Source organism: Carassius carassius, chromosome 38 (assembly GCF_963082965.1).
Source record: "Carassius carassius chromosome 38, fCarCar2.1, whole genome shotgun sequence".
Taxonomy (NCBI): domain Eukaryota; kingdom Metazoa; phylum Chordata; class Actinopteri; order Cypriniformes; family Cyprinidae; genus Carassius; species Carassius carassius.
Genome location: NC_081792.1, coordinates 27844785 through 27869902, shown reverse-complemented (window position 1 = coordinate 27869902; position 25118 = coordinate 27844785). Strand labels below are relative to the sequence as shown.

The window sequence follows — 25118 nt, the reverse complement described above, 5'->3', positions numbered from 1 at the left end:
ATTACCTCTTTTTATGATTCAAACCACATGTTGTTTGGGTTTTCTTTTTGGAAATGCTTTTTAGTGTGAACACAAAGATTAGATTTCAGGTCCTCTTGAGCTACTAGTATTTTTCGTAATAGAAGGTCAAAATACTAATTTGTGCTGAATATTAATAATTGATATATTTATAAATCTTGACTAAACTTGACAGATAAGTAGGAGAAAAAAACATATATTCAAAACATGTTTCGCCACAATAACAACTGACCTCAAAATCTGTCAAAAGCTTTTAAATCAGAGCACTCTCAGATTTCACCAAATTTCTGTAATGGGAGTCAAATCTCCAAAAACAGGCCTTTAGTAGATCTTCACCCATGCATTGGGATCTGTGTGTCCTCAGGACCTGGCGTTGGGCCGACCATCGGCATCGGAGAGGAGGTCGGGTTCGTGGTGAACACTAAAGGAGCGGGGAAGGGCAAGGTCTCCTGCACAATCCTCACTCCAGACGGCACTGAAGTAGAAGCTGAAGTCATCGAGAATGAAGACGGGACTTTTGACATCTTCTACACAGCTCCTAAACCCGGGACGTACGTGATTTACGTGCGCTTTGGAGGGGAGAACATCCCCAAGAGCCCCTTCAAAGTCATGGTGAGAAGCAAGCGCTGATAACATTTGCTCTTAACGAGAACCATATTGAGTTTTTGTATTTTTTTAAAGATTAGACTTGATGTTATAAGGCACTGGAATAGATACAGGCCGGTTTGAAAGGTTCAGTGTGTGTTTTTGTCATCATATCCTCATCTGGAGTTCATTGTTTAGCTCGTATTCTTGCATTAAGATGTAGTTTCTTTGCATTATCAAGACAAATGATCGCACTCTTTTCATTAATGTTTTCTTGTCTCGTGACGTTACAGTAAGGTTTTGATTTAGACCTGAAACATGCACGCAAACGCTCCAAGCAATGCAAGCTCGATTTAATGCACCTTTGTGTTCCTGACCGTCTCAAAGCGTAATTCATAACACAATTAAAAACATCATGCATCCTCAGAGAGCGGCATGATAAATGGATGATATGGCTGCGATTTAATTAAATACATGCAACGTTTAAGGTATTTGAATTTAAAAGTTAAAGGTTTACTGTAAAATGTTAATACTTTATTTTATTTTACAGTAAAATGTATTATAATAGTAATATTCCTTATTTTGTTTAATAGTTGTATTATTAATAATAATAATAAAATGTTATTAGTAATATTAGTAAATAATATCACAAAATTAATATTAGTATCATTAGTAGTAATAGTAGTAGTAGTACATAAAACTATTAAACAATAAGAAATATTACTAGTGTAATTTAATATAATATCTAAACTTTAAATATTATATATTGTTTATATCTGTATTATTATTACTATTGTTTTTTTTTTTTCATTTTCAGTTGCTGCGCAGTTTGGCATAAAATGCTGGTATTATATATCAATATGATTATTAAATATTATTAGTATTAGTATTATTAATAATAAAATTAGTAAATTAAACTATTTCTAGAATAAAAATATTATTAGTAATAATATATTTTACTGTAAAATAAAAATCAAATATTTGAGAAATTTTTTACAGTACAATTAAAAAATGTATATATATATATATATATATATATATATATAAAATTAATTATTGTTTTTATTTTTAATTGCTGCACAGTTTGGCCAAAAACTTTGTAATTTTATATCAATGACTATTATTATTATTATTATTATTATTATTATTTCATAGTCATATTAATATATAATCACACGGTTCTGGACTACAATTTATTTATTTATTTTTTTATTTTAATCACAACCACAGTTTTTAACAGAAACATTGCATTAGATTTTTCTCCAAATTGTGCAGCCCTACATTCTCAGGTGTGACAACAGACGTTTATGTAAACTGCTTGACTTGGTTACAGTTATACTGTACTGTTAACCCTTCTGTAGCTTCAGTATCTGCCTGCTGGAGTTCTGTAACCACCGCGGCAGAAACAACTCATTTCCAACAGGATTTGCCCAATCTGCTATGTGCATCTGAGTATTTCTCTTTGTTTTCCTCATGCATCTGAAACTTCATGTCCATACATATCATTTCCCAGGCAACAGATGAAGTTCCCATGATGCAGCAGCAGTCAGTTCAGCAGCAAAAGGCAGCACCAGGCGTCGGCTTCCAGCCCTGGGTACAAAGACACACGTCTCACCCCGTCACCCTTCGCTCTCTTTCAGCCTTTGCACTGAACTCCAGCTTCCAGCCGGTCACCTCTCTGTCCTGATGTCTGTCCTTTGTTTAACGGGGTTTCTGTTCAGTTCCTTCTCATCTTTGTCCACTCTAGCATTATTTTTTGCAGGGAATGAATGGAGTTGTTGAGCACACTCTGGTGCGCTGCACTGATTACAGAAGCAGAGGGAAACTCAACGCCTGCGTGTTTAAACTGATCTAGTTTTGTTTGGAGCAGACGCCAGTTTTAAATTGGTCAGACACAGACATTAACCTCAGTCTGTGCAGAACTCTCCAGCCCTCATGTAGTTTAATTCATAAAATTTAAGAGACATCATTTCCAAAACCACAAAGTAGATCTTTTAAACGCTTGAGACTCTCGGCTTTAAAAATATACACTACTTTTCACAAACATTTGAGAAATTATTACTCTTATTCCACAACGAGGCATTCAATTAAGCAAAAATGCTTGTAAAGGCATTTATAATGTTGCAAGAGATTTCTATTTCAAATCAATCCTGTTCTTTTGAACTTTATATTCATCAAAGAAACCTGAAAGATAAAATGTATCACCATATCCACGAAAATTCTACATCGATAATAAGAAATGTTTCCAGATCAGCATATTAAAATGATTTCTGAAGACCACGTGACACTGATCACAGAAATAAATTACATCTTTTCAAGTAGAAAACAATTATTTTAAATTCGAATAATATTTCAATTTTTGTTCTGTTTTTACTGTATTTTTAATCAAATAAATGCAACAGAAATCTTACCAACCTCAAATCTTTGAGCAGTAGTATACGTAAAACAGTACAATTTATTTATATGTAACTATTTTTAATGATTGTTGTCGGTATTGTATGGTTTATTCATAATTTAGGATGCATTTAGTAATTCTTGGGTTGCCTTCTTAGCTAAGGACACTTAGAAGACACTGAAATGAAACGTATTAGAGAGCTTTATAGTGTTTGTCTAGTTAGTCAGCTGGCTAGGTTTTGATTGGGTGCTGATAGATTAACACACAGTTGTGAGTCTCATGGTAGTGATGACCTCATTCCCTCCAGGTGAAATAGGATAAAAGAGAAAGTGTCATCCTCCTGCTGTCGTTTATCTGATGTCTCGACATGTTTCTTCTATGCACACTATCATTCTTCTTATTTCTCAGATGTTTACCATGGTTTGGGGGATTTTTCTCCTCTCTCTTCCAGGCCGCTTTGGTTTGTCAGGTGTTCTGGGGGTTCTCCCAGCGTTTCGTGTCTAACACACGTTTGTCTTCTGCTGTGGCTGAATCACTGGGCTGTATGTCTGTGGCTTTCAGAATGGATCACACAGATTGACTGACCGTGGAAATGTTTGACAGGCCGCTGTAACGGATGTGTTTGTAGCATCCGCTCTCATTTACTCAGATTTCTGCCTCACAGGTCACAGATGGGGGGTATAATCCTGCCAACAGCGTGAACGGGACGGGATACAGGCCTTTCGATATGGTGATCCCCTTCACCTTTAGGAAGGGGGAAATCACAGGTGAGAGACTGCAGAAGACACCTGGAGCCGCTGCACTAAGAGAACTCTTATTGACTGTGTTTAGTTTGAAACAGATTTTGTGAAACCAAAAAAAAAAAAAAAACATTTAATAGGATCATGAATTTTTTTTAGTATATATATATATATATATATATTTTTTTTTTTTTTTCATGTAACTATAAGTCTACTTTCTCCAAATTCTCATTACTGTAATGCAAAATAATGTATATTACAACTTTTGTTTATTTATTTATTTGTTTATTAACACAAAAATACAATACAAAAAAAACTGCCATGAAGCATTAAATTATTTTTAAACATCTGTCTATCTATCTATCTATCTATCTATCTATCTATCTATCTATCTATCTATCTATCTATCTATCTATCTATCTATCTATCTATCTATCTATCTGTCCTACTTGACATTTTATATTTTGTGACATTGATAAGGCGTTTCACACTAGAAGTGTTTTATTTGTTCAAAAACCATAGTCTAATCTCTCAGTGTTTGTCTTCAGGTGAGGTTCAAATGCCGTCCGGTAAAACCGCTCGACCGGAGATCATGGACAACAAAGACGGGACAGTCACAGTGAAGTACGCGCCCACAGAGGCTGGACTCCATGAAATGCACATTAAATACAACGGGACACACATCCCAGGTCAGACACCAGACACCATCTGTTCAAAATACAACAACATAAACTGCTGTCTCTTATTATTATTATTATTGCTAATATAAACTGTTACCTTAATAAAATCTTATAAATATCATTTAATATACATTTTATTAATTATTTTATTTCACCCCAAATCAAAGGAGAAAAAAAGAAATTGTTTAAACTGTTTAAAAATTAGAATTTAAAATATTTTAACAGTATGTTATATGTTAAAACTTTCTGGTATATCACATTGCAAAAAAATCTTAATAGGCCTAATTTTTTTTATAACTTTTTTTAAGAAATTGAAATATCTATTTACTATATTTACTTTATGAAACAACAAACTTTTTTTTAGAAGGAAATACAATTATTTTTAAACTTACATAAGCTTTATAACTCTCTGGTGGTATATCACAGTAAAATTAAATCAATTTAAATTATTTTAAAAGTATAACTTGTGGTATTATATCAGAATGCAAAAAAATCTTGATTGGAATAAAACGGCGAAATTGTGTCTATTTTTAGGAAAGAAATATAAATTTCATTAAATTTTCTATTATTTCTTTTTTCTTTTTTGGCAGTTTATGAAATATTCAAATTGATTCAAAAGCATGATTTAAATTATTTAAAAAAAATAATTTTCTGGTAATATAACACACTGCAAAAAAAAGGCTTACTTTTCTTTTTCTTTTCATTTTTGTTAGAAAATAAATATACATTTTCATTTAAATTCCCATTTCTTTTCTATACAAATGTTTTTTTTTTTTATGAATTATTTTACACAAAAACAGAATCTCATATTTTGCTCACCTTCAACCCGAATGAGTTCCTTAGTCTGATTTTGCTGCAATTTTCCATATTATGAAAGCATATAGTGACCTTTTGTTGCACAGGAAAGAGCTTGGACATTCTGCTAAACATCTCATTTTGTGCTTAAGATTAAAAGTCATATGGGTTCAGAAAGACACGACTTTAATTTTTCAGTGAACTAACCCTTTAATACTAGCTTCTGGAACAAAGGTGCATAAGTGTGCGTGAGAGTGAGTGTGATAAATGAATGTGCTGTCAGGATTTGTTTTAAGGCCTTCAGTTCAGTCCCAGAGCTGCATGGGAGCGTTTGGGTGAAGGTTGAGAAGGCTTCACCTTTCAGTAGATTTTGGCTGATTTATTTAGCGTGGTGAAAGATCTCAGGGTGACTTCAGCCGTGAGGAATCTGTGAGGAGCTCTTGTGTTGCTGCAGATCCTCATGTAGGTGCTTGTTTTAAGGCTGGAGTTTGGTGTTTTGTGCCATCAGAAACCTCAGTCAATATCACATGATTGTGCGAGTCGAGCCTCTTCTCATGGGTTCATTTCTCCATATAAGGCAGGAAGGATGTGTTATAGAGTTGTTAGGAGTGTCTACATGTCTACATGAGGTTATCCAGATTCTGATTAAACAGAATTTTTTGCATGATTTTTCTATATTTTTATTTTATATTTTATTTATTAATTTTTTTACTTTTTTTATTTTACTTTGTTTCTTGTTTTTTTTTTTAGAAATCGTTATTTTATTTTGTTTTATTAATTTATTATTATTATTTGTAAAATTTTTGTTGGTTCCTCATTATATATTTAAGTAATCATAATACATTTTATTCTAAAAAATTATTTACTTGTATACAACAATATTGCCCATTATTTTTATAAAAATATCGTTTTTCAATTAAATATTTTTATTAGGTTTTTTTATTTGCAAATAAGCAACAAAACATATATATTTGCAACCTATAAACTAACAACACAGACAAAGACAGATTGTTTTGCTTGATTTTTCAATATTTCTATTTTATATTTAATTTATTTTTTTGTAACTTTTTTATTTTACTTTGTTTGTTTATATTCCTTTAAATATTTTTCTTTATTTTATTTTATTTTATTTTATCAATTTATAATAATAATAATAATAATAATAATAATAATAATAATAAATAACTTTTTTGTTGGTTTCTCATAATAAATAATAAATATATAAGTAATAATAATACATTTAATTATAAAAAAAAATATACTTATATACAAAAATATTACCCATTATTTTATTTTTTTTAAATCAAGTAAATATTTTTATTAGGTTTTCTTATTTGCAAATAAGCAGCAAAACATATATATTTGCAACCTATAAACAAACAACACAGACAAAGACATACAAAATGAAGGCAATTTTGTAATATATTAATATAATTAATATATTAATATTATTGTAAATATTCCAGATTTCTCTGTTAATCTCACAAAAAAATCTCTAGGTAATATTTCATCCAAAAAAGAAAAAAATACTTATATTATTTAAATTATTTTAAAAGGATATTGTATGTTCCTGGTAATCAAAGGCCAAATGTAATTTTAATTTCACAAATTTGTATTTTATTTTCTACATATAATATGCATATTTTAATTTTTCCAAAAAAAAACCAAAACGATTTATTGTGTTTCTATTGTGGGGTGAAACATATCAAGGCATTTATTTGTGAAGTTCACACAAATGCTGTTAACTTAAAGGAAAAAAGGAGATTTCACATATAAACGTATATGGCATTTAATTATAAAAACACCTCTGCGAATAATTTCTACTTCTCCAAACATTCATGTTCAGCACCTGCTTCGCCTCATTATAAAGTTTCCATTCAGTTGTATGTCTGTCTGTGTTGTTTTCGTATCAGAGAGTCCTCTGCAGTTCTACGTCAACAGCTCCAGCAGTGCTAATGTGTCAGCGTACGGCCCGGGACTGGTTTTTGGGACTGCCAATAAAACTGCAGTGTTCACAATCTACACCGAAGATGCGTCTGATGGTGTGTATGAACACGTCATGGTTGCACAGGCCATATACAGTAAATTACATTTCTCTGAAAACTCTGTTGGTTGTTTTGTGTTTTGCATCAGGCGGCCTTGATTTGGCCATTGAAGGTCCATCCAAGGCTGAGATCAACTGTGTGGACAATAAAGATGGCACTTGCACTGTTTCCTACTTGCCCACGCTGCCTGGAGATTACAATATACTCGTCAGATACAATGACAAACACATCGCAGGAAGCCCCTTCACCGCCAGGATCACAGGTGAAGGGTTAAAAAAAATAACAACTCTTTTACAAATAACAACTCATTTACAGCAATTAAACTGGGAACATGTAGTAAAATTGGGAACATTTTGGAAAAACTTACTTCATTAACATATAATATAAATTATTTACCGACCTATTGAAGTACTAAAATCCATTTATAAAATCCTTTATAAAATACTGACAACCACTAAAAAAAGGCACAGCTCGAGTAGAGAAAGACACCTGATGAATCAAAGACAAAGATTACAAAAAAATATATAGAAGATAAACAAATACAAAAATTCCAGCATAGTAACACACGTAAATATTAATTCATTAATACTAGCTATAGTTTGTATATATTTCATTTATTTTTATGTATTATTATTATTATTATTATTATTATTAATAATAAATAACAATAATAATATTTATTTTTGTTGTTGTTATTATTTTATTAGTTATTTTATTTATTATTATTAATGATAATAGCTATTTATTTATTTATTTTTCATTCATTCGATAAACTGTTATTATAATATTTATAAAGTTTTTATAATTGTTAATTTTATTGTATGATGATAATAGATTTGTAATGTTTATTATTATGTAAATTAACAGTTAATTAATGATTTATAATTAATTACTGATAATAATAATAAAAATAATATTTATTTTCTCAATTAACCTTTAATTTGTTCAATAACTATTTTCATTTTATGTATATATTTATTTAATAATTATTTATTTAATTTAATAATAATAAAAATAGCTATTATTTAGTTAGTTATTTGCTTATTATTTAATAATAGTTAATTAATGATAAAAGATTAATGATGATGATAATAATTAGAATAAAAATAATATTTTATTGATTAATCTTTCCTTCATTCGATAACTATTATCATTTTATGTATATATTTATTTAAAAAATTATTTATTTAATTTAATAATAATAATAATAATAGCTATTGTTATTAAGTTAGTTTTTTGCGTATTATTTAATAATAGTTAATTAATGATAAATTATTAATGATGATGATAATAATTGTAATAAAAATAAGCTACTTTATTGATTAATCTTTCGTTAGTTCGATAACATTATCGTTATATATATATATATATATATTTTATTATTATTCATTTTATTTAAAATAATACTACTAATAATAATAGCTATTGTTATTTATTTTGTAAAATGTATTCACTTATTATTATTGTCATCATCATCTTTACTGAATTCTTAAATACATAGAAGATACACAAATACAAAACACCATCAACTGTTCATTTAATCCCTAATGTGCTTATACTAATAAGAAAAATCTAAGAAGTAAACAGTAAAAAACCCATCAGATGTGAAGTGTCACACTGGGAATTCTGGGAATGTCATTTTATGTTTATTATCCACTGTAAAGTATTTTACTGTAAAATGACATGATTACAGTTCTTCTCTGTTTGTAGTAAAGGAACTTACCGTTACGGTGCAGTTATCTACTGTAGTTAATACTTGACTTCTCTAGTAAGATCTTAACATGCATTGATCTTCTTGGTCTCTTCAGAGGACAATAAGAGGAAGTCTCAGGTAAAGCTGGGCTCCGCTGCAGATTTCTCTCTGGATATCCTCGAGACGGATCTCAGTCTGCTCACGGCGAGCATCAAAGCCCCCTCTGGCCGCGATGAGCCCTGTTTGCTCAAGAGGCAGCCCAACAATCACATCGGTAGGTCTGGAAGATGTGCCTGATTCTTCCTGCCGACTGGGACTTTGGTTTTGATGACACATGGTTGGTCGTTTCCTCTTCAGGCATTTCCTTCATCCCAAGAGAAGTCGGAGAGCACCTGGTGAGCATCAAGAAGAACGGCCAGCACGTGGCTAACAGCCCCATCACCATCACGGTGGTCCAGTCTGAGATCGGAGACGGCCGCAGGGTCAAGGTGTTCGGTCAGGGGCTGGTGGAGGGGCGCACCTTCCAGACGGCTGACTTCGTGGTGGACACCAGAGAAGCTGGTGAGAAACACTTTAAAGGGACAGTCATCAGTTACTCATCCTCAGATTGTTCCAGACCTCTGTGAGTTTCCTTCTTCTGTTGAACGGAACAGAGTTTATTACGAAGAATGTTGGTTACCAAACAGCTGACGGTAGCCATTAACTTTCATAGTCAAGTCAATGGCTACCGTCAGCTAATGATAGAACTTTCTTTCTTTCTTTCTTTCTTTCTTTCCTTCTTTCTCTCTTTCCTTTATTCTTTCTTTCTTTCTTTCTTTCTCTCTTTCCTTCTTTTTTCTCTTTCCTTCTTTCTCTATTTCCTTCTTTTTTCTTTCCTTCTTTCTTCTTTCCGTCTTTCTTTTCTTCTTTTTCTCTTTACTTCTTTCTTACCTTGTTTCTTTCTTTCCTTCTTTCTTTCATTTGTTCTTTCTTTATTTTCTTCTTTGTTTCTTTCTCTCTTTCCTTATTTCTTTCATTCTATCTTTCTTTCTTTCCTTCCTTCTTTCTCTCTTTACTTTTCTTTCCTTCTTTCTTTCTTTCTTTCCTTTTTTTCCCTTCTTTCCCTCTTTCTTTCTCTCTTTCCTTCTTTCCCTTCTCTCTCTCTTTCCTTCTTTCTTTCCATCTTTCTTTTCCTTTTTTTGCCCTTCTTTCTCTCTTTCTTTCTATCTTTCTTTCTTTCTTTCTTTCTCTCTTTCTTTCTTATTAGTATTATTATTATTATTTTAATAGTAATAGCTACTATTTTCGTTGACATCATCATCAACGTTTATATATTTAATTTTGACAATTATTTTGACAATTATTAATTTTATTTCAACAATAATCACCATATATTAATTTTAATAATAGTTAATATTTTTTATTAATTTTAATAATAGCTTTTAAAAAAATATCATCTTTATAATTTACATAATTCCTTCATTTCAATAGTCATCATCAACGTATACATTTATATATTTAATTACAACAATTATTAATCTTTTAATTTAATAATATAATAATCGTCTTCATAATAATAGCTATTATTAATATTATTATTTGTTTAATAATTAATTCAACTAGTGTTATTGGTATATATTTTTTTTATTTAATTGTTGTTTTAATATTATGAATCATTAGATGTGTTTAATAACTATTGTTTGTTTGTTTAATTATTAATTAGGTTATTTTATTAATAACACAATAGTAATCAGTAATGTCTAATTTATTATATAATGCATTCAGGTAGCATGTCTTAACATTAATAGTATGATGCATCTAATCTCTGGCAGTTCTGAGTCTCATAACGGTCTTCGTAGGGTACGGTGGTTTGGCGCTGTCCATCGAGGGTCCCAGTAAGGTGGACATACAGACAGAGGACATGGAGGACGGCACTTGTGGCGTCTCATATTGTCCTACCGAGCCGGGCACCTACATCGTGTCCATCAGATTTGCAGAAGAGCACGTCCCAGGTGAACAGACTTTCCTGCTCAAGCATCATTCAAACCTTGTGTATCATTTATAATGAGCTTCAAATAAAGTGTAATTTGACCCGTTCAGAGATTATTTGGCAAAAGACAGTATACAGAATTAAGTGTTAAGCGTATTGTGCAATATTAGTCATTTTCTAGTGCAAGTGACTAAATTCTTTAAAAGAAAAAAAATGCTTCACACTAGATTTAAATTATTATTTTTTTTATCTATTATTTAATTATTTTATGAGTAATTTAACCTTTTGACTCATAAATAAATTCATCGTAATAAATGAAACAATTTTATTTTGTATATGTTTTTTTGGGCACAAATAAATGAATCCTTTAAAAAAAAAACAATTAAACAAAGATACTACTTTTTTTAAGTTAAGATAATAATTTTTTTTTACTATTCACACCTTATATATATATATATGTGTGTGTGTGTGTGTGTGTGTGTGTGTTGTGTGTGTATATATATATATATATGGTGTAATTTGTCAAAAGACAATATAAAAAAATTGAGTACTAAGCATTTTGCACAATATATACTGTATGATGACAGAAAATGCACTTAGTTTACAAAATTTAATAAAAGATTTTTATTTGAGATAAATGCTGTTCTTTTGAACTTTCTGTTCATCAAATAATCCTGAAAAATATTATGTATCACAGTCTCCACGTAAATATGAAGCAGCACTGTTTTCAACATTAATAATAATCAGAAATGTTTCTTGAGCAGTAAATCATCATATTAGAATGATTTCTGAAGATCATGTGACGCTGAAGACTGGAGGAATGATGCTGAAAATACAGCTGCGCATCACAGGAATAAATTACATTTTACTTTATATTCACATAGAAAACAGTTATTTTAAATGGTAATAACAATTCACAATTGTACTGTTTTGTACTGTATTCTTTGATCAAATAAATGCATGCTTAATCAGCATCAGAGAATTCTACTTCATTTATTCCCATCATTCTGTGTGACTTTGAGTGCATCTCTGTGTTCACAGGAAGTCCGTTCAGCGTGAAAGTGACCGGAGACGGTCGTATCCGCGAGAGCATCACTCGGCGTCAGAAAGCCGCTTCAGTCTCTAGTGTGGGAAGTGTTTGTGATCTCAACCTGAAGATCCCAGGTATGAAACTTCCTCATATCAACTCAATGAAGACTCTGTGAATCCTGATTCAGATTCCCGTGTTTTAAAGTAGAATAGGAGTGAATTATTTACCATTTCATCCACTTTATGTCACAAGGCTTGGTTTGTTGGCTTTTTTAACCCACTGTAGCTCAGTCTCCGACAGGAATGGCAACCAAAAGCACAAAACAAATGAACGTGCTGTTGTTCTGCTGTCAAGCAAAGCAAGCATCGAGTCTCTATACTCGAGCAAAAACACATGGCTCTTGGAAACAAGACGACGTATGCAGGCCGTGCTGAAGTGTCTGCTTTGATTTTCCATCAGTCACGTCAGCGGTGCATGCTGGGAGATGCTCACACACGTCTCTCACGCTGACAGAAACGCTGCCTCATTCATGTGAAGTGTGTCACTTGGCGCGCGAGACGGTTTGCTAAATCACTTCCAGTATGAGTCTTGGCGTAGTCTGAAATATGTTACTGTGTGAGAGAGAGCAGTTTTCTCCTCGTTTCTCTTGAAAAGTACTGCTAACAAGCACAAACAGTGTTGAACAAGATGATGTTGGTCATTTTCTAGTGCACGTCACATTATTCAAAAAACTGTTACAAATGTAAAATTGTTTCACACTAGATGTGAATTTTATTTATTGAGAAATTTTATTTTACCTTTTGACAGAAATCAATTCATTTATTGTAATAAACAATCCTATTTTATTTTAAATTTTGTATAGATGTTCTTTTCTTTTTGCACAAATATATATCTAGTAAGATACTTGTAGGTTAGATGGATGATGATTTTTTTTTTTATTATTATTCATTTTTTGGATTTCTAATATTTTTAATAATTTAATTTTATCTTTGGAACAAATAAATTAGTCATAAATCATACAGCCCTATGTTTATATATACATTTATACACACATACACACATTTTAATTAATTAACCCAATAAGATTCTATATGAGAGTTGGGTGGATATTTGATAGATGTGAATGCCATTTGTAAAATTCTAAATTATTGTTTTATTTATTTATCATATTATTTCACCTTTGATGCATATTTTTTGAAAAAAATAAAAAATAAAAATAATACACCCAATAAAATGTTTCTAGTTAGCCCGACATAGATATGCTATATTACAGTAACTTCATGACAAACAGTATCATTATCATGTTTTAAGACATATTTTTAGATCACAATTTTAAAAAAAAGAACAACTTTGCCATTATGATTCACATTAGAGAATGCAAAAGAGCATGTCATGTCATCCTCGCGTCACTCTTGGTGTGAGCAGGCCTTCAGTTGTCCAGTAAAACTGCTTCCATGAGTGATTTTTGAGACTTGTCCTGGTTAATGAGGCCACGGTGTAATGGAGAGTTAATGGTGATCTAACACAGGCCACACAAACCCTCACTTCATCTCATATTCACCTGAACGACTCTGAGCTCATATATAATTGACAAATATCAGACATGCTTCCTCTGTACTCTATTATCTTTTTCCCAACTTTCCTGTTTTTCTCGCCTGATGCAATGCTTGTTCTGTCCTTTGTCTTTCTTCACTTGTTTCTGTCTTCTTTCTTGTCTTTTCTGCATCTGTGACTGTCAGTGATCTGGTTTCTTCTGGCTTTGGCTCATGAGTTGCTCTCATGTGGCGTCTATCGCTCCCACTGCTCTATTCGGCTCGGGGTCAAAGGTCAGAGCAGCTCAGGGTTGACAGGCTTTACCGTGGGCAGAGTGTGGGTGACCAGGATTGGCACGGCACCCATGAGAAGGCCCTGTGGAGGGCTGGAGGGTGCGTTTTAAACACGCCGCATGTGGACCTCGAGGTTTGCAGAACACACTTGCTTTTGACACACGTGTGTTTGTGTTTGCATGAACCAGAGCTGCTTTTTTGCTCATTACAACTCCATAAAAATAGTTAATTATCCTCTATAATAACTAAAAATAAACTACATCTAAAGAGCAAATATGCATGTCATCTTTTTTGCTCATTACAAACAAAGTTACTTTATCTTAGTAATGAAAGTTGTGAGTGGTTACTTCACATTGTAATTTTAATATTTTGTAATTTTATTTCGAGGTAAAAAGAGACATTTTTACACCTTCATTACAGGATGTGTTTAAAAAAAACTGATAGATGACCAAAGCAAAATTACTAAAACTTCAAATGACATGAAAATAAAATCTGATTTACATTTGAAATATTTTAATGTCATTTTATTTCTTGTTAAAAGGGTGGGAAATATCTTTACATGTCGTCTTTTGCTCATTACACCATGTATTCCTTAAAAAAACTAATATAAATTACAAAAACACAACAAAATTACTATAAATGTAAATAAAATTAAAGTGAAAGTTAAATCTAATTAGGATTTTAAATTTAATAGTTAAACATAATTTTATTTTTTAATTTTAAAGTGAAATTAAAAAATATATATATAATTTTTTTTGCTCATTGCACAGAGCATTGTTTAAAAATTACAAAAACAAATTAACAAAATTACTAGAACTTCAACTAAAAATAAAATGTAAAATAAATAAATGAATAAATAAAATTCTAAATATTAACAAAAAAATTATATAAATATAATATAATAGTACTAAATTAGCTCTTCTTCCGTTGAAAGCAAAAAGAGATGCTTAGACAAATGTTCACGCTGCTTTCAGTCTTTTTGTGTTGCATGGTAGAAAGCAGCATGAAGGTGATTAAATAATGACTGTCCTTTTAATAAAACCCGAGCACAGTAAGTCTCGTCTCTGAATGTTGCTTGAAAAACCTTGAGAAAGCTCAGACATCAGTCCCACCGCTCTCTGTTCTCCCAGGAATCGAGCTCCAGGACGTCTCGGCGCAGGTCTCCAGCCCGTCAGGATCCACCGAAGCGGCTGAGATGGTGGCGGTGGGAGATCACACCTACTGTGTGCGCTTCGTGCCTCACGAGATGGGCGTTCACACGGTGAGTGTGAAGTACCGCGGGCAGCACGTGCCGGGAAGCCCCTTCCAGTTCACCGTCGGCCCGCTGGGAGAAGGAGGAGCCTGTAAGGTGCGAGCGGGTGGGCCGGGTCTGGAGAAGGCCGAGATGGGTGTGCCAGGTATGAACGCTGATTAAATGTTATTGTGCTTTTATGTTGTTGTTTTAAGTACTTCCTGCAATGATTATTATTATTATTATTTATTATTATTATTATTATTATTATTATTTATTTATTTATTTATTTATTTATTTATTTATTTATTTATTTTATACATTTTTCATTTATTCTAAGATAGTAGTTGAAGAAAAAAAAGTGGTAAAGTTTGGAAAATATGGTGTAACAGTGGTGTAAAAGTTAGTTTATTTAGGAAAATTTAGGTATTTCTTGTAATGCCTTTGCATAGATACATTACATAAATGTAAAATTAATTAGTGTTTTAATGTACAGTAATATTAGCATAAAATTGCAATTATTTTAATATTTTAATTACATTACAAAAAGATATAAGTCATGATAAAATGCTAATTAGATTTTATACATTATAAAAAGTTTATAAAATGTTATACGTTTGGTAGTATTTGTTGTACTGCCTCTAATTTATTTAAATACAATTCTACATGTATTTTTATATTTTAATGTACAATAATTTTAATTTAAAATACAGAAAATATATTTTTTCATTTTACATTTTTCATTTCATTTTCGTTTTAGTTAAAAGTGGAAAATCTCTTCCATTTATTTTAATATTTTAATCTTAATTTCATTTTAGTTAAAAAATAATAATAAAAAAAATGAGTGAAAAAGTCATCTCAGGGTAAAAAAAGCTTTTTATGCTTTTTATTACACTATATTATTCACCATCATTTCCATAAAGAAATGTCAATTTAGTTACTTTCCAAATGGTGATATGTTAAATAAAATTATAAATTGTCTGTATGTTCGTATGCCTATATCATGTTGTACTTTCTGTAACTGAATTATACACTGATTTTAATACATTTCATTTTAATTTCAACCGTAAATATGGTGAAAATCTTCAAATGTCACCTAAGCACCTGTTATAAAGTTATATTTTTATGGTAGTATTTATTGTTCTGCCTGTAATTAAATGTTTAAATCATTTGAATGCTTTCATTTAATTTAGTAAAGACCAGAAAAAGAATGTTTGGAGACCTTCTTAAAAAGGCTTCATTATAAGGCTCAAGCAAATACAAGCCATCTCTGTGACACTGAACTCCTTTAAACACACGTTCATCTCATTCCTGTGCTCGTGTAGCGGAGTTTAATGTGTGGACGCGTGAAGCCGGCGCTGGGGGTCTGTCCATCGCTCTTGAAGGTCCCAGTCGTGCAGAAATCTCCTTTGAGGAGAGAAAGGACGGATCCTGTGGCGTCTCCTATGTAGCTCAAGAACCTGGTATAAACACACACACACACACACACAAGCTTTCCGTCCTGTGCTCCGTCTGGAAAGCTGTTTATCCCGAGCAACTCTGTTTGCAGGTGACTACGAAGTGTCTATAAAGTTCAACGACGAGCACATTCCTGACAGCCCTTACCTGGTTCCCGTTTACGCTCCTGTGGACGACGCTCGGCGACTCACTGTTACCAGTCTTCAGGTGAGACATGAGGAAACATCGACACAGACGCATGTCCACAGCTATTCAGTCCTCAGACTAGCCAACAGTGCAGTGAAATTAATATTAAATATATTAACATGGAAGTTTGTAGGTAGCGACACAAATACTTTCCCTTAAACGGTATACATTTGTCAAGCTTTTTCATCTGAATAAAACATCACCAAGGCTGCATTTATTTGATTAAAAATACAGTAAAATTGTGAAATATTATTACAATTGAAAACAGCTGGTTTCTATATCGGTATATTGTAAATTGTAATTTATGTCTGTGATCTAAAGCTGAATTTTCAGCATCATTACTCCAGTCTTCAGTGTCACATGATCCTTCAGAATTCATTCTGATATATTTCTGATTATTATCAGTGTTCATAATTGGTGTGTATATATAAGCAGCTTTCTCTCGTGATGGTGTCTCTGAATAGCTGGTGGACATCAGTCGTCTTTGTGTGGTGTTCTGGTGTTTCTCTTGTGTTTCATTTAAAGGCTTGTAACAGAACCCGCTCATGTAAAGCTCACAGTAGAATCAGTTAAAGCAGAGAGAGGAAACAACACTGACCGCTAAAAACCTCCATCCAACCCTTTCCCATCATTCTCTGTAGTTTAGCAAACCCTGTAGATGGTCTCTCTTGTCAAATGTTGGCGTCTCTCTCAGCTTTAGCTGATCTTTGGTGAGCTCAGGTGAGAGATCAACATCTGAATGTGTAATGTTTTATATTTGTGACCCTGGACCACAAAACAAGTCATAAGGGTCCATTTTTTTTAAAATTTAGATTTATGGATCATCTGAAAGCTGAATAAATCAGCTTTTCATTTATGTATGGTTTGTTATGATCCAACTGAGATACAACTATTTGAAAATCTGGAATCTGAGGGTGCAAAAAAATCTAAATATTGAGAAAATCATCTTTAAAGTTGTCCAAATTAATTATTAGCAATGCATATTGCTAATCAAAAATAAGGTTTTGATATATTTACAGCAGGAAATTGACAAAATATCTTCATGGAACATATTAACTTAATATCCTAATGATTTTTGGCATTAAAAAAATCTCTGATTTCGACCCATACAATGTATTTTTGGCTGTTGCTACAAATATACCCGAGACTTCAGACTGCTTTTGTGCTCCAGAGTCACATATATTTGGGTTTTATTACTTTTATTGAAAAATAAGTATTTTATTCATTATTATTTTATGATTATGCCATTTGATGCACTTTATAAATATTTAAAACCATATAATTTAATAAATTTGAATTAATTCGTAATTAAAAATATATGCATTGTGTCCGTTAATATACTGTTTGGGGTCATCTAAGATTTAATAATGTTTTTTTTAAGAGATGAATGCTTTTATTTAGCAAGGATGCATTAAATTGATCAGAAGTGACAGTAAAGACATTATCTAATGTTAGAGAAGATTTTTTTATTTTAAATAAATGCTGCTCCTTTGAGCTTTCTATTCATCAAAGAATTGTTTTCAACATTGATAATGATCAGAAATGTTTCTTGAGCAGCAAATCAACATATTAGAATGATTTCTGAAGATCACTGAAGACTGAAAATTCAGCTTTGATTACAGAAATAAATGACATTTTACTGTATGTTCACACAGAAAACAGTTCTTTTCAATTTGAATACTATTTCACAATTTTTACTGATTTTTCTGATCAAATGAATGCAGCTTTAGTGAGCAGAAGATCCTTTTTACCGACCCCAAACTTATAGACGGTAGTGTATGAGCATCAGCTATCCTTCCCAGAATGCACTGGTGTGTGTGTGAGAGATGTTCTAAGCTGTGGGTTCACTGATGTAGGAGTCGGGTCTGAAGGTGAATCAGCCGGCATCATTTGCGGTGCGTCTGAACGGAGCAAAAGGTCACATGGATGCTAAAGTTCACAGTCCGTCCGGAGCCCTGGAGGAGTGTGTGGTGTCTGAACTAGAGCAAGGTCAGAGGATCATGATGATGAGATTAAATCATTTTCTGTCATACAAATATCTGTTTTATTAACCAGTAAGAATGAATTCCTTTCACTTTTTAGTTATCATGAAACCACATTCACAGCCCAGTTCACTTCCATAAAATGATGCATTTCACTCAGAGTTGTGTGTGTTAAATTCAGAGTGAAATCAGATTCACAACCCATTTATATTTACTACAAACATAACGTCACCAAAAATCCTGTTTTTGACTGTGTGCCAATTAGCAATAAAAATCTAAATATTAAATGTAAAAACATATATTTTAAATATATACTTAAATATTAACTTCTGTAATAAAAATGTTATAAAAAATTGAATAAAGTTAAATACATAAAATATATACACTTAAATATATAAAATGTTTAATATGTTAACTTAAAAATTAAATGAATAAATGTAAAAATATTAAATATGTATTTTTTTATAATCTGGCTTGTATTTTGTATTTCAAACTATTGTTTATTAACATGCATTGTCCCTGTTAAATAAATAAATGTATGGAAAATATTTAATATATAAACTTAGGAAAACATTAAATATTTTATACATTTCGATATCGATTTAAATATTACATATAAACTAAAATATTTAAGTTCAATAACTTAAATATAGAAAATACTTAATATATAAGATTAAATATAAATTTTAATTAAAGTTACAAACTTCAGTATTTACAAGTTTCAATATTTAATGTATAAACTTAAATATGAAAACATTAACTATATGAACTGAAATGTAGAAAATGGTAAATGCATAAACTTCAGTATTATTAAATATTGAATATATAAACTATATAAAATGTATAAAGTTCAGTATTGCAAATAATGAACATATAGAAAATGTATAGAACATTTTGACTATATAAAGTTCATTATCGAAAATGTTCAATATATAAAATATTAAATACATAAACTTAATATTGAAAATATTAAATATATAAAGGTATATAATGATCAATAATGAAAATATTAAATATCAAAACTTAAATATAGAACATTTTAAATTTATATTAACTTGAATATTAAATATATAAACTTTGATATTATATATTTTTTATATAATACATACACTTAAATTTAGAAAATGTGCATAATATGATGTTCTTGATTGACGTCATTTATGTCATATATATATATAATGCAATTTGTGTAATTAGTTCTGCTCATGTTCATCTTCTGGCTCTCTGGTTAATTTGCACTTTGTTTTCCAGACAAGTACGCCATCCGTTTCATTCCACGAGAAAACGGCATCCACATGATTGACGTGAAGTTTAACGGGACGCACATCCCTGGCAGTCCGTTCCAGGTCCGTGTGGGAGAGGCGGGACAGAGCGGCGATGCAGGCCTCATCACGGCTTACGGTCCCGGGCTGGAAAGAGGAACCACAGGTGACACTCAGTACTCTCTGGCACAGGGCTAAAAACAATTATGCTAAAATAAAAGCCTACGCACGGTTTTCCCGTCCACTGTCAGTCTGTGTTTTCCACACTATGAATATTAATCTCTGCATGTTTCCTTTGACTTGGCATGTGGAGAGGAAGTCGCTCACGCTGAACACACTTATTGTTTCAGCAAAATGATTTAAACAGAAGGATCTTGGATTACCTAAGCTCGTTCTCATGGATCAGATCCAGAACAAATGTATGTCTTCATGCTAACTTGTCCAGTTGAAGAAAAAGTGTAAAGCTCATGGAGACGTGCATTAATATAGTTCCTTGAAATGTATTTCAGCTGCATAAAACTAAAGCAAAAAGCCAGAGGGTTGACTTGGAGGCAAGAATTAATGAGGTTTTATGATGAGTGTCAGAATAGCTGCTTGTGTCTGATAGTGTGTCAGTGTAAACTGATCGCTGTTTATCATTCACAGACTGTGTTCACAATAAAATACACACTTTAATCCATTTTGCATGATACTGTATATATAAAGCAACTATAAATATTTCCCAATTCTACATTAGTAGCAAAATACTGTAGACTCTCACATCATGACATCATTATGTTCCTTACATAATTCATTATAGTATATTAATATTATCAAAATTAATTTGAATCAGTTTATACACAATTAAATTATATAAATTAAAAGTACCTTTATATTTCTAAATTTTACCTGATATTTAATTCATATATTATATTATATTATTAAATAATCAAATAAATTATTTATATATTATTAAATAATATAAATTAATACATTTATATTTATTAATTTGATTTCATATTTAATTAATTTATATTCAATGATTAATAACTATAAATAACTGTATATATTTATATATAATTTAATAATCTTAATAATACATTCATGTTGATAAATTTGACCTCATTTATTATGTTACATTATTATTAAAATACTGTTTATATATAATTAATAATATCAATTAATAATGCATTTTAATTGATGAATTTAATCACATAGTTTCTTGTATAACTTCAAGTTCAAATGTTTTGCATTAAAATCCAGTTTTGTCTAAAAATGTCAGCTTAATACTTGATCGAACTTTCCATTATTTATTTATTGCCTGAAAATAAATATTTTTATGGTATCACTTTGTTATTCACTACGCAATTTGGCAAATGCAGTAGGATGTTTAGTTTCCATGCATAATGCCTACTGCACACTATAGAAAGAAAGTAGAAAAGGAAGGTAGTATGCTATTCTCACGATGATGCCAACACTGATGGCAGACAGGAAACAGGAAGTGAGAATATTGTAGTTGTCGTGAAACAGTTCATCATACTTCCAAAAGCAACATCCTACATTCTTGCACTCCCGTCATATTGACTCTCACGTCTCGTCTGACAGGTAACCAGGCCGAGTTTATCATCAATAACACCAAAGCAGGAGCGGGATCTCTGGCCGTCACCATCGAGGGCCCGTCGAAGGTCAAGATGGAGTGTCAGGAGTGTCCCGAAGGCTTTAAAGTGCACTACACACCAATGGCCCCTGGAAACTACGTCATAACTATCAAATACGGCGGCCCTAACCACATCAGCGGAAGCCCGTTTAAAGCCAGAGTCACAGGTGAGCAGAAGCGGACCGATCTGAACTGAAGTGGTGTTGTTGGGTGCTGATGGACTGAGATGGGTTTGTGTGGTGTTCAGGGCCACGGCTGGTGAACGTGACGAATGCCAGTGAGATGTCCACTCTGACGGTGGATCCGGTGAGCCGGGCGAGCAGCACGTCTCCCAGAGCCGCTTCTGACGCCAGTAAGGTTCTCAGTCGAGGTCCTGGTCTCAGCAAGGCCTTCGTGGGCCAGAAAGCGTCTTTCTCTGTGGACTGCAGTAAAGCAGGTGAGAGCTCGGGTTATTCGGAACAACTTGAGCATGAGCAAGATGACCTATAAAAGTGGATTAAATTATGAAAGTTTATTACTAGAAACAAATGCATACGCATTCCAACAAAAAGCTCCTACAAATCCTAATCAAGTGTATGCATATACTTCAGCATACTTAAGACCAGAGGTTCATTTATTATATGTGACCCTGGACCACAAATGCAGTCTTAAGAGTCATTTTTTTAAAAATTGCTGAATAGATAATTTTTCCATTGATGTGTGGTTTGTTATGATCGGACAATATTTGGCCGAGATACAACTATTTGAACATCTGGAATCTGAGGGTGAAAACAAATCAAAACATTGAGAAAATCACTTTTAAAGTTGTCCAAATGAATCAAAAATAAAGTTTTGATGTATTTATGGTAGGATATTTACAAACTATCTTCATGGAACATGATCTTTATTTAATATCCTAATGATTTTTGGCATAAAAGAAAAATCTATTATATTATCTATTTAATAGCTCAAAAATCTATTATTTTGACCCATACAATGTTTTTTTTTGGATATTGCTAGAAATATACCCCAGAGACTTAAGACTGGTTTTGTGCTCCAGAGTCACATATATTTTATAGTTTTACATAAATACAATACAGAAGATATACAGTTTGGAAAATGAATAAATGATGAGTCATTTTATTAAACTGCACTATATAATACATTATTATAATTAATAATAATAATAATAAGAAGAAGAATAAAATTTTTTATTATTATTTTTAATTTTATATACATTTATATAAAACATTAATTTCACTGATTCTGGGAATAAGGGACAAAACATGTTTTAAAACAGGTTTTTACTGAATTTTTTTTAATTTTTCTAAAAATGTATGTTAATTCACTTCATAACTTTGAAACTTTGTTTCAACTCCGTTAAAAAGCATGACATTTTAATTTGATTCACACAGTAACAAAGTCGAGTCTTCATTTATGTAATCATCCTTTTTAATAATAAACATATATATATATATAAACCTATGTTCTTTGAGAATGAAAGTGTGAAAGTGAAAGTGAAGTGACATTCAGCCAAGTATGGTGACCCATACTCAGAATTTGTGCTCTGCATTTAACCCATCCGAAATGCACACACACAGAGCAGTGAACACACACACACACACACTGTGAGCACACACCCAGAGCAGTGGGCAGCCATTTATGCTGTGGCGCCCGGGGAGCAGTTGGGGGTTCGATGCCTTGCTCAAGGGCACCTAAGTCGTGGTATTGAAGGTGGAGAGAGAACTGTACATGCACTCCCCCCACCCACAATTCCTGCCGGCCCGGGACTCGAACTCACAACCTTTCGATTGGGAGTCTGACTCTCTAACCATTAGGCCACGACTTCCCTGTAGATATATATATTCATGTAGTTCCATTCATGTTAAAACCCCACTTAACACATAATATAGGATCATAAGAATGGTTAGTTGGTTGATTGATTAACACTCTATTATGGCAGTATTGCCAGAGCAGCATGTTATACTGGGCATACTTGTGTTTTACCATTTGTTGTCTACTGTATCCTTGTATTTGTGTTTGTTTCCAGGGAAGAACATGCTGCTGGTTGGCGTTCACGGTCCTCTGACGCCCTGCGAGGAGATCCTGGTCAAACACATGGGAAACATGCAGTACAACATCAGCTACGTCTTAAAGGAGCGGGGCAGCTACATTCTGGCTGTCAAATGGGGAGATGAACACATCCCAGGCTCCCCCTTCCAAGTCACCGTCCCATAATCCCCCTGCTGTTAATCAGAAACACTCCTTATGGAGAAAAAGACACTGTACAATAACAACTAGAAGACCGTCCTCATTCTGTTGAACTTTGCACTTGATCAGGTTTTTGAATGGAATGTGACGCATTGTGACAGTAATGTTGACGGCATATTGTTATGATGCATGAATTGTACATTACTTACATCTCTTGATTTAGTTCAGCATTGCAAGTCTAAAGATGAGTGTTGAAAAGTTAAAAGACGGTGTATGAACAAACCAATCAGAGTTTCACAATCACTCTTTACTACTGATATTGACTCTAATCACTCGTCTCTTTCTAACAATACTGACACTTTTAATGCACATATAATTACCTTTCCATGTCTGTGTTTGATTCTCGTTGCATAAACGGAAGTGTGACGTTCATCCACTCATAAATCAAAGCATCATCCATCACTTCAAATCAAGTGAAGTGCTTTCATTGAGTGTATTCATCTTAACGGGTTTCACCGCTACATATTGAATAGTTTACATGAGAATGACCATATGTATCAAGATTTTAAACTCCCAAGAAGTCACAGTAAGAGATTTATGCAGGTCTTTCACATTTTGTCTTAATTCTACTAGTTTTGATCCTCCAGTGGTGAAGTATTTTGTGTTTTAAGGGCAAGAGGGGACTTTTAATTGTATTTTGTATTTAGCCATTGGTGCCTTATTGTGAAACACGTGAATAGATTCGATGTACATTTTGCTTATTAAAACTGACTGGAATAAAGAATTCAAGATTTAAGAAGCTAGAGCCTCAATATTTATCGAGAGTTTCTTTAACAACATTCTCTGAGGGGGAGTAAATGACCAAATGTCTTTTTGAGTGAACTGTTCCCTTAACTGAGGAACTCTGTTCTGTTTAGAATTCCAGTTACTGAAGGTGCACTGGCTACCTTGATTGAGAATGTTCCGTTGTTACCGTAGAAACGACCCTGGATTACAGATAAACATGCATATTTGTAGCCCATTACTTAATTATTTCCTTTGCTTTGTATAGGCAGGACGAAGTCAATGTGAGTTAATTAGCTCTTCATTTAGATGATTAACTTTCATTGTTGATAATAGGAAAAAATCATGTTCAGAAATGTTCTGCTGCCACCTTCAGGACAAATCTGAGCATTGCAAAACCCGCTTAAAGGGTTAGTTCAGACAAAACGATTTACATTGTGTATTTCAACGATTAGAATTGTTTATATAAATAAAGTTTCATATTCCCTGAAAGAAAAAAATAAACAGTGCTGTTAGTGTAAAACTATTATTGGAACGGCAAAAATATATAAATATTAGATGAATTTTAATTTTAATTGTCAAGGCAACATTTCTATTTTTCTGAACTTAAAATA

The 25118-nt window shown here is 32.2% G+C and overlaps 1 protein-coding gene across 2 annotated transcripts in view; it reads left to right on the top strand.

The window, feature by feature from the left end:
- LOC132119706 (filamin-B-like) overlaps positions 1-24526 on the top strand; it is an 85757-nt gene extending 61231 nt beyond the window's left edge. The window contains exons 28-45 of one of the 2 annotated variants that reach the window (XM_059529896.1): positions 383-630; positions 2117-2197; positions 3663-3765; positions 4287-4427; positions 7127-7255; positions 7347-7520; positions 9067-9225; positions 9309-9512; positions 10790-10942; positions 11962-12084; positions 14907-15173; positions 16333-16470; positions 16557-16672; positions 18508-18640; positions 19885-20061; positions 21480-21698; positions 21779-21967; positions 23561-24526. In XM_059529896.1, the coding sequence (XP_059385879.1) occupies positions 383-630; positions 2117-2197; positions 3663-3765; positions 4287-4427; positions 7127-7255; positions 7347-7520; positions 9067-9225; positions 9309-9512; positions 10790-10942; positions 11962-12084; positions 14907-15173; positions 16333-16470; positions 16557-16672; positions 18508-18640; positions 19885-20061; positions 21480-21698; positions 21779-21967; positions 23561-23748 (2942 nt within the window). In that variant the 3' untranslated portion in view covers positions 23749-24526. The remainder of the gene's footprint in view (positions 1-382; positions 631-2116; positions 2198-3662; positions 3766-4286; positions 4428-7126; positions 7256-7346; positions 7521-9066; positions 9226-9308; positions 9513-10789; positions 10943-11961; positions 12085-14906; positions 15174-16332; positions 16471-16556; positions 16673-18507; positions 18641-19884; positions 20062-21479; positions 21699-21778; positions 21968-23560) is intronic. The other variant, XM_059529897.1, reaches the window with a different exon arrangement.
- The last annotated feature ends 592 nt before the right edge of the window (positions 24527-25118 follow it).